Source organism: Canis lupus, chromosome 20 (genome assembly GCF_011100685.1).
Source record: "Canis lupus familiaris isolate Mischka breed German Shepherd chromosome 20, alternate assembly UU_Cfam_GSD_1.0, whole genome shotgun sequence".
Taxonomy (NCBI): domain Eukaryota; kingdom Metazoa; phylum Chordata; class Mammalia; order Carnivora; family Canidae; genus Canis; species Canis lupus.
This window is the reverse complement of record NC_049241.1, coordinates 29,123,892-29,138,192: the sequence shown is the minus strand read 5'-3', so window position 1 is coordinate 29,138,192 and position 14,301 is coordinate 29,123,892. Positions and strand designations below refer to the sequence as shown.

The following is a 14,301-nucleotide window of genomic DNA, read 5'->3' as shown; positions in this document are numbered from 1 at the left end:
ACCCTGACCGGAAGAGAGGGGACAAGAGAAAAGCCACCTGCGAAACGAATTAATTGCTACTGAACTGCCAACTCATGACCAACACTCTATATTCTTCAACATGCTTAATAACTGATTTTATTTTAGTATGGATTACATCAGACATCCCATAATCAGGTGCTAAATATGCCCATCAGCATTACTGCATTGAGTACAAAATAAGTAAATACCCTTTATGCCTCCATAATATGAAGGCATTTATCCACTCAGCAGAGATTCATCCAGCAGTGTAGGCATGCTTGGCACTAGAAGAGGTGCTAAAAAAAGGAATGGTACTCTGGCCTTGCCTTGCTAGCTTGTCTTGGAGACGGGCCCTGGGTATGTGAAAAGTTAACCAACAATGCAATAAGAGTTTTCAAGGCAGCGTACCGTCCCATTAGCATTTGTATTGCTTCATATTTCCAGACTAAGTAATGTTGCAGAACACCAGTATTTTGTTCTGCACAACCCGCTCACATTTCTAAGCACATGGGCGTTCATTTGTCTTTTCAGTTGTTTTCCATTTTCCCTACATACCCGATACTTGCTGGTAGGAATTTCAAGGGTTGCAAATTGGTAGGTCCTCTGTAATCAATGAAAATAGTTTATGACACCAGATCTTTGAAATGGTGTCTGAATATGCACACTTTGGGACTTTAGGAGTTATCTCTTTTACTGTATAAATTACTGGAAGCCAGCTGTGCAGGATGAAGCAGGAGTGCTTTGTGGAATGTCAATGGTTTGGAGATTGTAGGGCTCTATGGGAAGTGATTCAAGTTTTAGAACCTTTACGCAGGCAAGATTCATGGAGCCAGAATGAGGGTCTGGTGTCCCTTCCTGCATGTGCACTGTATGGGATAATACTGAAGATGTTCTCTTCTCAAAATTATTCTAGAAAGTCCCTTGAGTGAAGCTATGTGCCCCTCTCTGTGTAGTTCTTGTAGAGGCGTTGGATCATATTGACAAGCAAATTGGTGTCTGGAACTCTGAAGTATTGGTGAAGGAAAGACTCTGGAGTCTGCTATAGCCCAGCCTTTCCCAGCACATATTTTGAGGATCCTTTCGCATACTGAAAGATGCTCGACCTTGGTCAAGTCCTGGGAAATGCTCTCTAGTCTAGAATATCCTCCTTCTCTTAGACACTGCCAGTGCATAACAAAGGCTCCCTGATAAGTCCTAAAATAAAAGGAACCTGTCATTTTATAACAAGGTATTCCTGAAATTTTATCTACGCTGGATCCTTTCTTCCTTTAAATATTTACTGTCCCACCAAAATATTGTTTTCTCTACACCAGTTAGGGAATCTAGCTGTTGTTTTTGAATATCCATCTTCAGAGCCTTCACCCACGTTTGTGTGTGTGTGTGTGTGTGTGTGAACCTTTAGGGCTCTTAAAAAAACTTTTTTTGGTGGCTCCTGTCTGAGAGTGGATTTCAATCTGCACTTGTTTGGGCAAACAGCTGTTTGCGCTTAGCTTAGCAAAACAGGCCTTTGTTTTCTGAGCCCAGGTCAAGGTGAGGCAGGGCTTGTTAAGGTCCCTGGAGATGTTCATTAGTGGCACTTTCTGTCCCCATCCAGGTCCCCGTGGGAAGAGAAGGGGATTCAAGTATAGGAACGAGTATGGGAATGTGGCCTTTTGCTGGCCACCTAGACATCATGCTCTGGTTTTACAATCTCTTGACAGTGTTTTAGGAAGAAAGCAACCCATTGCAAGCCAAGGCAACATGTTGGCATCACTCGGCCTGGGTTGGATTGTCTTTGCCAAAACACTTGCTTTAAGATAGGCGTATATGAATTAATTCATTTATTATGTGAGTATTTGCTATACATACAAATTTATCAAAACTGATATAGAGAGATAGGTCAACATCTGAATGCAGTGTTTTCTCTAAAGGCAAATGATTTTTTTTTTTCTGGTTCCAAAAATAAAAATGTTGTACAAATTTCAAACAGCATGTAGATCCCTGGGTGGCTCAGCAGTTTAGTGCCTGCCTTCAGCCCAGGGCGTGATACTGGAGTCCCGGGATCAAGTCCCACATCGGGCTCCCTTGATGGAGCCTGCTTCTCTCTCTGCCTGTGTCTCGGCCTCTCTTTCTGTGTCTTTCATGAATGAATAAATAAAATATTAAAAAAAAAATCAAACAGCATGAGGGCAGGGCCCATTACGGAGAGAGGAAAACTGGGATGCCTTGGCCCCTTGTGTGTTAAGAGAATCCTGCTGTATGTTCTATCTGTAGTCAGGAGTTTTAAAAGTGTTTATAAATATGTGTCACCTGGGCAGCCCCAGTGGCTTAGTGGTTTAGTGCTGCCTTCGGCCCAAGGTGTGATCCTGGAGACCCTGGATCAAGTCCCACGTTGGGCTCCCTGCATGGGGCCTGCTTCTCCCTCTGCTTGTGTCTCTGCCTCTGTGTGTGTGTGTGTGTGTTTCTCATGAATAAATAAATAAAATCTTTAAAAAGAAATATAAATAAATAAATAAATAAATGTGTCACCTAAGTAAGATGGAACTCTGCTATAAAGTGGTTTTGACCCTAACAGTGTGTCATAGCCATTTCTTGATATTGGTAGATATATTTTTTCCTTGTCCTGTTTTAACCACTTTTTGTCATTATACTGAATGTGATACCATAATTTAACTGGTTATCAATAGATTATCCCATAAATAGATATTTTTTAGTTGTTTCCAATTTTCCCTCTATAAATGAGCAGCACCAGAGTGTGATAGTCACATGTCTGTGCCCTTACCCACTTATCCAAGTTTTTTTCTTTATATAAATTCTTGGAAGTAGATTTCCTGAGTCAGTGAGTGTGCCCACTATTAATTTTGGAAGGCTATTACATATAATACTACTCAAACCAAGTATGCCAGTACCTACTTGAAAATTTTCTCATTCACACAGTGTATTTTTGATATGGAAGTCATTATTTTTAACATACAAAGTCCTTGTGCTGTTATTCAGTCTCATTCCTCCTCTCTTCTATCTCTAGTAGCCTAATTACTTCACCTATTTCAACTGTTGGAAGCATATAAGAAAGTCCATAGGAAACAACAACAAAAACATTGATCTCTAAACATACTAAGTTAATTTTAAAAGTAACCAGGTTTTTTTTTTAAAAGGCTTTATTTATTTATTCATGAGAGACACACACAGAGAGAGGGGCAGAGACAGAGGGAGAGAGAGAGAGAGAGAGAGAGAGAGAGAGAGAGAAAGAGAGAGAGAAGCAAGCTCCATGCAGGGAGCCCGATTGGGACCTGATCCCGGGACTCCAGGATCATGCCCTGGGCTGAAGGCAGGTGCTAAACTGCTGAGCCACCCAGGGATCCCCAGTAACCAGTTTTTTAATCCAAAATAAATACAGCACTATATACTCTTGGACTAATATTACTAGATAATAGCCTTGCCAAAATGGGATCCAACTAAATGCCTTAGTTGTACAGAGGCACAAAGTTATAGATTTCAAGCCATCAGGAAAATACAGATTTCCAGGCCATGATCACATTTGTCTCTTCTCTTATCATCCTGCCTCCTGCTTATTCTTTACCGCAGTGGCCTGACTTCCAACCAGAATTTTAATCTCCCTTAGGTTTCATGGGAGGTGGTATACAGAGGATCTCAAATTCATAGATAAACCTCCTATAGGTTTATCTTCCCAACTCATGCAAATGACTAAAAATCACGACTGAAAATTTTTCTTTCCCCTCAGGAGATTAAAAAGAATGTTTATCTCTGACACATACTCCCAACTAAAATTGTGTTCTTAACTTTTTAGTTATACCAACAGATATTCAAGGGATTGGGTATAGAAGCAGGTGGGTTACTGCTTTGTGAAAAATGATTGATCATGGAGGAAAGACTCTGAAACTCTTGTTTGCTCTTCACTGACCGCTAAGCCCAAAGAAGAGAATTAATATGTCACTTATATATGTGCTCGAAGTATTACTAATTTCTCTTTATTATCTGAGAATTTCAACTTAGATTATAGAGTGTAACTGCACCAAACATGGTATTGATTGATTCAAGACACATTCTCATAGTGGGAGGGAATATAAGTAGGAGGGTTATTACAAAGATAAACTTACTATGATATTTTTAATTAGCCAAAGTTTATGTATAGTGTAAGCAACTTTCCCAAGTATATTTTTATATTGCATTATTATGGTACAGTGATAATCGTATTTGAAGGTGCTTATTCCATAAATGGATTATAGCATCAGCTCTCATGACAGCTGAGGTTATTGAACCTGTGTTTATTACGAGGTTGAGAGAAGGGAATCGCAGTGAGTTTAAATGACTTGCCCAAAGTCAGCCTGATAGCCAGAACTGAAACCTGAGGATCTGCCCAATTCTCAGAGACCTTGCACTTGACCTGGATGCTCTGCTGATTCCCATGGTCCTGGGACAGGTGGTGGATCTGTCATTGTATCAGCCATGCCTTTTGGTGTCATTTGAATACAGTTCAAATTCAGTATCATAGCTGTGCTGCCTGCTTTCTTGGTGTTTATTGGCTGAAAACCTTCCCATAAACTACATCAAATTGGTCCAGGTTTATATGACAGAAAGAGACAGTTTTCCACTAAAATAGCAAATGTTGGATAAATAAATCATGATATATCCATATGATCGTATTCTCTACATTGATAGAAAAGAGCAAAACTATTGCTCCATGGGATGTAGTTGAATCTTGATACTGCAATGAGTAAAAGCAGGTGAAACAAGAGACTCTATGATTCTCTTCTGTATACATATAGAATATGGGGGGAGTATCAACTGGTGGGGAGTTGTACGGGAGCTTTCTGGAATACTGGAAAGGTTTGTTTTCATCTGCACTGAGATGACACCTGTGTATACGTGTATACGTAGAAAGTCCTACAGCTGTACACCTAAGGTTTGTGTTCTTTATTATTTTATGTTAGATCTCAATTTAAAATCCAGATAAAAAGTAAATCACAGCACACATCTCATCTGGGGCTTCAGTGTCCATGCGAGGGCCATTTTAACCTAAGGACATCTGCATCTTAGAATTGATGCTTAATGAGACCTCTTATCAAAGCATGCAGTATATTTTATGAAGGTTTTATTCGAAAGTTTAAGAAACTTTGAGAACTAAAGGGGATGCGCCCCATTAGCTGACAAACCACTTTATGTGGCTCATTCTCTGTACTCTTCTACCAACAGAATATTGCTCTGCGCTTCATCTAGCATTGTTGGACCTCACAGATTTAATATTCTAAAGACACTCTCATGTTTCCCAGAGCACTGTTAGCCTCTTTGAATTACTTTTGCAGTGGTATTAAGGTCTGACTAGCACAACACCTGCAAAAAGGTGTTCCTAGATTTTAGGAGATTTTCATGTGACGTTTACAGATGTACAGTTATTTCCTATGCCATAAAACTTTGGCAATTTCTGTGCCATCATTGGAAGTCTCCTGCTTCTTAGTTGAACTCTTTGTAACAATCATGAATCAATCAGCCATTCCCCAAAGACTTTTTTGAGGTCTTTTCAAACAAAGGAAAGCTCAAAGTCTGGTTGACACAGTACTAATACTATACCTTTTAATACTGTTGCATAGCTCATAGGCCTTGAGAACATTACAAAAAGAAAAATTTCATATTCTTGTGTTTCATTTGCTTTTGTTCATCTAATAGCTATATCTGCAGCATAATAGATCCTACTTCAATTCTTGGCACTTATTAGGTGCTTTGTAAATATTTGTTTATTTTATATTTCTTAAGTAGTCTCCACTCCCAATCTGGGCTCGCACTTATGACCTTGAAATCAACATTTCCAGACTCTACTGACTGAGCCAGGCAGATGCCCCAATATTTGTTGATTTTTATAAGTTAGTGAGTCAGTTAGTGAATAAGCAGGTGGTTGGTTAATTGTATGGTTTAGCACTGATAATTTAACAAAATATTTACTATTCAAAACTTATCAAATTCTTCACATATGTGCCTGGCACTGTGCTGTTTTGTGTGGATTATCTCATTTAACTTTCTCAACAGACCTATGAGGGAAATATGGTTAGTATATCCATTTCATAGATCGAGGACACTGAGGCTTAGGGAAGCAAGGTAATACATTTACCTGAAGCCAGGACTAGCAAACTTCCTCTAGAAAAGACAGATAGTGAATACTTTTTGCTTTGCTGTTCAACTCTCATAGCTAGAAAGTAGCCACGGACAATATGTAAACTAATGGGCTTAGATGTGTTCCAATAAAATTTTATTTATAAAAAGTTAGTGGGTACAATTTTCTCAATGACCATAGTTTGCTGGTACCTGTCACACCTCATCACTGATAGAACTTTGACTTGAACCAAGGCAACATGACTTTGAAGACCATATAATTAACAAATTAGGAAGAAACTATGATCCATTAAAGTAAAAGGGTAGGAAACTTGCTTTAGCAGTCTTCATTAATGATGATTTTATTTTATTTACTTGTTTGTTTTGCTTTTTCCTTTCCTTCCAAAGTCTTTCTTTATCAATCACACTGCTTTTCAGTTGTGAATTTGGAAGAAAATAAAACCAAAGCTCTCTTCATTATAATAGTCCCCTGGTCTGTATTCTGTGGGTTGTAATACTTGTCATATACAACCTTTCATTCTGTCCCTGCAGGTCCACCCTGGGAGGTATGCATCATTGTCCACTTTCCCAGAGACATCAAGTCATGGACCTCAGGTCACACAACCAGTACACATCCAGAACTTGAATCAGAGTCTTTGGACATAAATCCCATATTTCTTATGCTAAAATTTTCTCTTATCTTTTTTTTCTCTCTTATTTCTTTCCCCCTTTTTCACTTCTTTTATAGCTACCTGTTGTTCTTTCCAGAAAGCAAACATTAGTTAGTGTCTGCTCTGTGCCAGTACTCAGGTGGGTGGATCTGGGAATATAAAATCAAATTAAATGAAATATGATCCCTGCCTGCAGGTAGCTGTCAGCCTAGTCAGGGAGGCAGGTGTTTAAGCAGGTCATGATATGACAGAAGATGCATTATGGGTGGCTCCTGGTGATGCTGGAGGGGATGAAGACCTCCGACTTGCTTAAACTTTGAGAACCTCCCCAGCCTGGATTTCCTCAATGGACCAACCACCTGGGCTGCCCTCTAGGCTTTAGGTACTGACAGGCAGAGATGAGCACCATGGGGGAGGAACTAGAGAGTGATGAGTTAGCAGGTACTTGAGATGGGCCAGTGTGGATGGAATGGTTGGGGAAAGCCTCTAGTAGCTGAAGTTTGAAGAGTGAAATCTCTCCCTGCAAGGATCTGATTGAGGAACATTCTAGACAGAGGGAACAAGGCCAGGGCCAAAGTGAAAAGGCCCAGGAGTATCTGAAGAGGAAGGCGGAGGGAAGCCAATTCAGCTAGACTGGAATGAACTATGGGAATCATGGCAATAAGAATCTGCAGAGGGCCTTGGCCCAGATCCTGGAGAGCTGCTAAGCAGGCACGTGTTGTGATTAGATTTACTATTTAAAGGACTACTCTAACTCAGTGGTTCTCACTGTCAGAATCACCCAGGGAGCTGTCAAACATCCAGATGCCCAGATCACATCTTAGGTCAATCAGAACAGTGTTTCATCATTGTTGTTTGTTTTTCTTTTTGTTTTAAAGCTGATTAAAGGTGGTGCCAGTACTTGGAGGGCACAGTAGAGAACATAGGGAAGCCAGTTAGATAAAGCTGTTGGAGGTCATTTAGGTTCAGAGTGATGGTGGGCTAGGCAGCAGAATGGATGAGCTGGAGAGAGATGGTATATGAATTCGGATTTGAGGTATGGTTAGGATATAGAATCTTCTGCACTTGCTGATACATCATACGTGGTATGGAGAGAAAATAATTCCCTGGTTGGGTGAAAAATAATTCCTGGTCTACTGGGTGGAAAGATGTTACCACGTTACTGAAATGAAAGATTGACATAGAGGTAGGGGAGCTTATGCTTGGTTGGATTTAGCTTGTAACCCTGATACTATTGGTCCATCTGTAATCAGAAGTAATTGTATGTGTATCTTTATGTGTGTTTGTGTAAATCCTGGCTGGGTACCAGCAAGGCAGGCCTGCCCTTTTTTGGAAAGGGTAGCTATGGCTAGTTTTTAAACAATCCTGGGTGTGTTAGGCACTGTGCTGAACATTCATTTAATTCTCTTAATAGGGGCACTTGGGTGGCTCAGCAGTTTAGCGCCGCCTTCAGCCCACGGCGTGATCCTGGAGTCTTGGGATTGAGTTCCGCATCAGGCTCCCTGCTTGGAGCCTGCTTCTCCCTCTACCTGTGTCTCTGCCTCTCTCTCTCTCTCTGTGTCTCTCATGAATAAATAAATAAAATCTTAAAAAAAATAATTCTCTTAATAATGCTGTGGGATTAGAGGGCAGTAATCATGTTTTAACAGATGAGGAAACTGAGGTACAGTGAGATTGTAATTAACTTGTTTAAAAGATTTTATTTATTTATTCATGAGACACAGAGAGAGATAGAGATAGAGAGACAGAGACAGAGACAGGCAGAGGGAGAAATAGGCTCCATGCAGGGAGACTGACGCCGGACTGGATCCTGGGTTTCCAGGATCACGCCCTGGGCCAAAGGCAGTGCTAAACCCCTGAGCCACCCAGGCTGCCCTGTAATTAACTTTAACATGATCACCAACTGTCAAGTGGAAGAGGAGGATTTCTAACCTGGGTCTAGCAACCTGGTTTCAAAAACTCTGCTTAACCCCTACAGTAGTCTTATACTCGCAAGTTTCAAATGAGTTCATCACAGGAGATGCATGCTCATTGGTTTCCAAGAAGCGACTTATTCCCAGGTCATTACCAGTGGCAGTTTTCACAAAATAAACCTCTTCCTGGTTAAATATTACCTATACCTCCCCTACTGGGGCCATTGTTTTCAAGTGAGCTGCTGAGGAATTGGAAGATCCTGGGCACTGTTGCCTAAATAAGTAGACTACATGCTCTATGAAGAAATCATATTATTTTCTCAAAGGAGAGAAAGTTGGCCCAGTGAGACAATGATTGCTGGGAACAAACTTTCTGGCTTTCCATTTTGTTCTGCTACAAATAACACGTTCTATCAATCAAGGCCTGCTGGGAAAGATTTTGTCTTTCCTCATTGCAATTTAATTTTATCCTCTGTTGAACTCAGGTGCATTTTCAATACAAAGCTGAAGTGTTCAGTTAGCATTAATCTGTGTCCTACTTGAGGTCGGGCTGGCCCTTGTGTAGACTATTATGTACTTGAAAGGAGTTTTGCTAATTGGTAGATTTGAAGACATTTGTACACTTAAATAATTTTTTGTATCCCCCAAAAACAATGCTTAATGAAGGCTCTTAAATCAGATGCTCCAACTTTAATGACAGTACTCTGAAAGCAGTTTTCACTGCTTTGTTGAGGGATGCAATGAGATGTTTAGATGAGTTAACAGATTGATTTCAGAGGACAGTGACAGCATAAAGTCCCCCTTACAGTATCGGGCACCAGAGCCTTCACGTAAGTGTGTGGTTTGGAATAGGGAATGCCCCATGAGGTATTGCTTAGGAAAAGTGGATTGATACTTCATCAGTCTTCAGAGGCTACCCTGGGGGAGCAATCATTCAGTGCCCTAAAGGAGACACAGAGTAGAAATACCCCTTCCAAAAGGAAAAACCAAAAACAAAAGGTGTGGAGTATAATTAGTCTCCACTTAGCCTGGTTGCTGTGAATCAGAAACAGCAGCAGCTGCTCACACCAGTGCATTTTGCTGTGCACCTTGCTCAGGGACATCTTTCTTTGAGAAGCCTCAGGTTTGGTGCTACAATTTGTCAGTTTCCTATGGTTGTTCAAACATAAAAGCTACTGAAAACGCTTTATCCCAGAATTGATGGTGGATGTCTGTTTGCTCCATTTGGGATTTGCTCACTATTTTTACCAAATTTTCCTGGTTGGAACTTGGATTTGAAGCATATTGCTTCCTCTCAAACCCTAGAAGCTGTGATGTCACATAGCAGTTCAGATCTGTGAGAGGCAAGACCCTATTTAAAGGGATGGGACCTGCCTTGAATAGCTGATGCACCAGTGTAAGGAAAATGGTGTCATATGGATTCTTTAGGGAGGCCAGCACCCTCATCTCCCCGTGGGAGCAAGTGCTAGACTGGCAGATCTGTGAGGAAGAGGTCTGTGATTTGTTCAGTGCCATATCGCAGGACCCAGTTCTCGGCACGTGGTTATCTGTTGCTGAGTAACAGGTTACCACAGGCTTTTGAGCTGCTGAAACCACAGACATTTACTGTTTCAGTTTCTGTGGGCCCCTGGCTTCATGGTTTCTCACCTGGCTGCAATAAAAAGTATCAGCGTTGAGGTCTTATCTGAAAAAGTATCAGTGTTGAGGTCTTATCTGAAAGTTCAACTGGAGAAGGATTCGTTTCCTCAAGGACTGTTTAACTGAGGGCCTCAGTTTCCCCGTGGCTGTTGACTAGAGACCACCTGAGCCCCTCACCATATGGGCTTCCTTATCATGGCCATTTACTTCACCAAAGCATCATGCCAAGTAAACAATAGTGAGAGTGTGCTAGCAAGATGGAGGTTAGAATCTCTTTTAACCTAATCATCGAAAGCATGTCTCTTTGGCTCTGCTACATTCTACTTGTTAAAAGGAAGCCACTAGATCCAGCCCATCCTCAAAGGGAGGAGATTACACAGGAGCCTAAAAACCTGGAGTTGGGGCTGACAGAGGGCCGTCTTACCGTGTCAGTCTAGCACAGCATGCAGTTGGCACACAGGACATATTTGTTGAATGAGTGAGCGTAAGATCTGGGTTCTTGCCATTTAGGCCAAAGGCCTCATTCCATTCTTCCCCCATCACCTCTTTATACAACTAACTATAAGATGAGCAAGTTCATTTTAATATTTTATATATAATACCTACATGGTATTTACAGAGTCTTCCCCATCCCTCATAATGCTGTCTGCATGCTTCTAGTTTTTCCAATGTGATGACCTTACCTACTTCTAAGGAGGAGTGTTTTCAAGAGAAGGATCAACCTGGTGACCCCTTTGATCCGATATGCCTCATCTTTTGTATTTTTCTTGCTGCACACATGGTAGGGATTTAAAGCCGTCCCCACACAGTGCTCTCTGGATTCGAAGCCTTTTGTAAATGGAGTGCCCCGAGCAGCTTTTTGCTTCTGGGGAATGAGAAAGCAAGGGTGAGAGTTCACGTGTAATGTGTTTTGGTTGAAGCCACTTGCTCCCTGTGGAAGCAGTCAGCTCTGCTTTCTCCCCCAAGACTTTGATATTGTTGGGGCTTTTCAGTGCGTGGCAGGATTATTAACAAGAGAAAGGCAGAGCTGTCCAGCACTGCCACAGTGGATCGAGAGAAACTTACAAACGAGTCACTGAACCTGAAATAAGCTTCTCTTGCCCCAGGCTTCCCCAGATTGCATGTCCTTTTTTTTTTTTTTTTCTTAATTTCAAAAATCATAGCAGTATCTGTGTGAAATGGCTTGCACGATAGCCTTAGACTTGATCATACTTTGCTGGGTTGGAATTTCTTTTTTGCCTCTTTCCAGTTCAAGAGCAACCTTTACTTTGAGAAGTCTGGCAGGGGTGGGACAGGCAGGTTCTGGGTCTCTGTTTGGAACTGCTGTAAAGGCTTCCCCACTACCTTCTTGGCTCTGAAACACAATACATTAAAAAGACAAAGAAGGACAAAAATCACCATGTGGAAGTTCCATTTGTCAGGTGCCCAGCCTGCCCATTTTCTCTCTCTCTCTCTCTCCTGCCTTGGCTTTGAAATTGAGTTTTTGAGTGAGTCCAAAGCCAGAGGAAATGGCATTGTATACCCAGTCCGGGACAGTTTGATCCTCGTGAAAAGGAGAAATCGCCTGTATTGACAATAGGCGAGTCTGCTGCTGGCAAGATCCGTAGTTGTGCAGATTTGCTACTGGGCCTTGCTGTCACCCTGCTGGGTTGGTTTTTCCAGTAATAGACTCCTCCAAGCCAAGTCTGACAATTAAGTGGTAAATACTCTGGTGAGCAGGAGTGGTGGGAGCAGAGGGATAGAGAAGGTCAATTTAAGTAGACCAAGAGCATTAAATTCATTTCTTCCATGGCCTTCCCTGGCCACACATCTCCATTCTGTGGAGATGAATAACTTGCGAATTGACTGGTTTCCACTAATATTATGAATTAACAGTAAGTAAGCTGTGACAGTGCTCCAGCTCCATTTAAAGGGAGGAGGGGAGGGTGAATCCTATTAGCATTTCTAATTGTGTTGCCTTTTCATATTAATCCCTTCCCCTGGCTGAGGAATTAGTAGTTTTCTCATCTGTTGATGGAAACCAGTCCCAAGAGGATGTCCTGTCAAGTGCCGGAAAATAGATGATGATATGGGGCCATCCCCTCCATACCCCCACCCCTGCGCCAATAGAAGCTCCTGCCTCTCTTGTGAGATGCATCTGTGATGTTCTGCATATCTATGAGATTAGGCTTCAAGTACAATTCTGGAAATCTGTTGTTCAAAGTTAAACCAAGCCTTCTGGCCAGGAATCCACACTTGGTGACTTGCCTTTAGCTGGCTGGGAGACTAAAGTCCTTCCTTCCATGAAAGGCCCTATAGCTTCAGAGAGCACCTTTTCCCTTTACCATGCCTCATTCTGGATGACTTTATTCCATGGCAGTTTGGGATGCTAAATGCACCAAGGCCTCTGATTCTGCCTTTTGTAATCCCATCGCAGCAGTGACAGGAGAGAATAGAAAACATCGCTGGGATGTCAACAGGGGAAAAAAAAAAAAAGAAATTTCTCCCATCAGAAACTTAGGCTATAGGCTATACATGAAGAAAAGCCGTATTTGTGAGTATTTAAAAGAAAGTCGGGAGAAGTGTTTTCAATATGGATCAGTGGATTAGTGTTTTGATGCTATGTTTGTCTCAATGAACATAGACATGTTTCCTAAATTATTGACCAGTGTTTAATTTATTATAAAGAAATCTGGTCTGTGTTCGGTCACTGGGTCAGGCCTATCTGAAATGTAGTTTGTGAAAGTAGCCAAGTTAGGAATGGTTTGAGCCAGGAAGTTCTTGATAGCAACTTGAATCAAAATGCAGTGAGTGGTGACCGAGGTGTTGAAGTCAGAATGAAAGAAGCTACGGCATCCTTGCTACATGGCTCTTAGGTAAGAGGAGAAAGAAGAGAATTAGATCTGAAATCAGATCTCATGAGAAGTACCTGCCCTTGTCCTGATCAGACACTGTAGGTTCTGAGGACACAGCCGCTATCCCTCAGAGTGGATGGATCATCACCTCTGCAGTTCAGGAAGGCCATGTGGAGACTCTGGTCCTGCTGTTTGTCACTTTCCTTCACAGGCATGGTTTAATGGTGGAGCCATTCGTTCCCAGCAGGCATAAATCCTTTTTCCCACAAGACGATATTGGCTGGATGTGACATTTATAGGACTAAAGGAGCAGCTGGTGATGTCGGATTCAAGGCAAGTAGGTTGTCTTGGCCATCCTAGTTAGCAGATGGCCAGGACTTGATAGATTGAAGATTATCAGGATCCAAGTCAAGGGCCAAATGGCACAGTGGATTGGAAAAGTAGATGGCAGCAGACATCTGCAACACAGGCACATGCAGGCTGCTGGGGCCTCTGTGTTTCCGCTTCATCTTCTTTCCAACAGGAAAGACCATAGGTCCTTCTGAGGGCCAGGATTCCAGACACATCTCTAGAGATTATCGACAATGTGGTTATGAATCTGATAGTTGTTGGTTCAGTCCTTAGCATGGTCTATTTTTTGGAAAGAGAATTTTATGAAGATTAGATTTCATCAGGCATTTCTATGAATTTGGCCTTTTGCCCAAACCTACATGTCATGGTTTCCTGTATTGCTAATGTCTCTGTGTAGTTTGTTATATCTAAAGACATCTTAAAGGCTTTAATTCAGAGCCCTCTGTCGCTGGCATGCTGTCCTTTTGAAGATGACTAATGCTGCAAAAGCTGTTCCAAAATGGAAGGGCCAGGAGCTAAGTTTTGCTGTAAGAGCACAAACCGCAGGGGAAGGGGGGTCCATTTCTTCGAGGCCATTTTAAGCTCATTTGTGCAATTGCCACCTTCTCAGTATTACTGCACAACTCCTTTGATCTCCGAGTGGAAGGTGGCAAATTTCAAGAGCCAGGAAAACGCCTCATGTGGCTTTAAAAGGAGCAGCGTATTATGAAATTGAGTGGATGTCAAATAAAACATAAATTTGGATCTTTTGAAATGTGAGTAGGTATTACTTTTAGAGCCAAGCACATTGAGAAGTTCAGGGATGAAATT

At 41.6% G+C, this 14,301-nt stretch overlaps 1 protein-coding gene across 5 annotated transcripts in view; it reads left to right on the top strand.

Moving 5' to 3' along the window:
* Positions 1 to 14,301, top strand: part of PTPRG (protein tyrosine phosphatase receptor type G) — a 703,723-nt gene that overhangs the window by 521,105 nt on the left and 168,317 nt on the right. Inside the window, exon 1 of one of the 5 annotated variants that reach the window (XM_038565977.1) lies at positions 7,728 to 7,791. The exons of the other annotated variants lie outside the window; for them this stretch is intronic. Coding sequence (XP_038421905.1) covers positions 7,753 to 7,791 — 39 coding nt within the window. The 5' untranslated portion in view covers positions 7,728 to 7,752. Of the gene's footprint in view, positions 1 to 7,727; positions 7,792 to 14,301 lie in introns of those variants that run through there. 5 annotated transcript variants of the gene reach the window in all.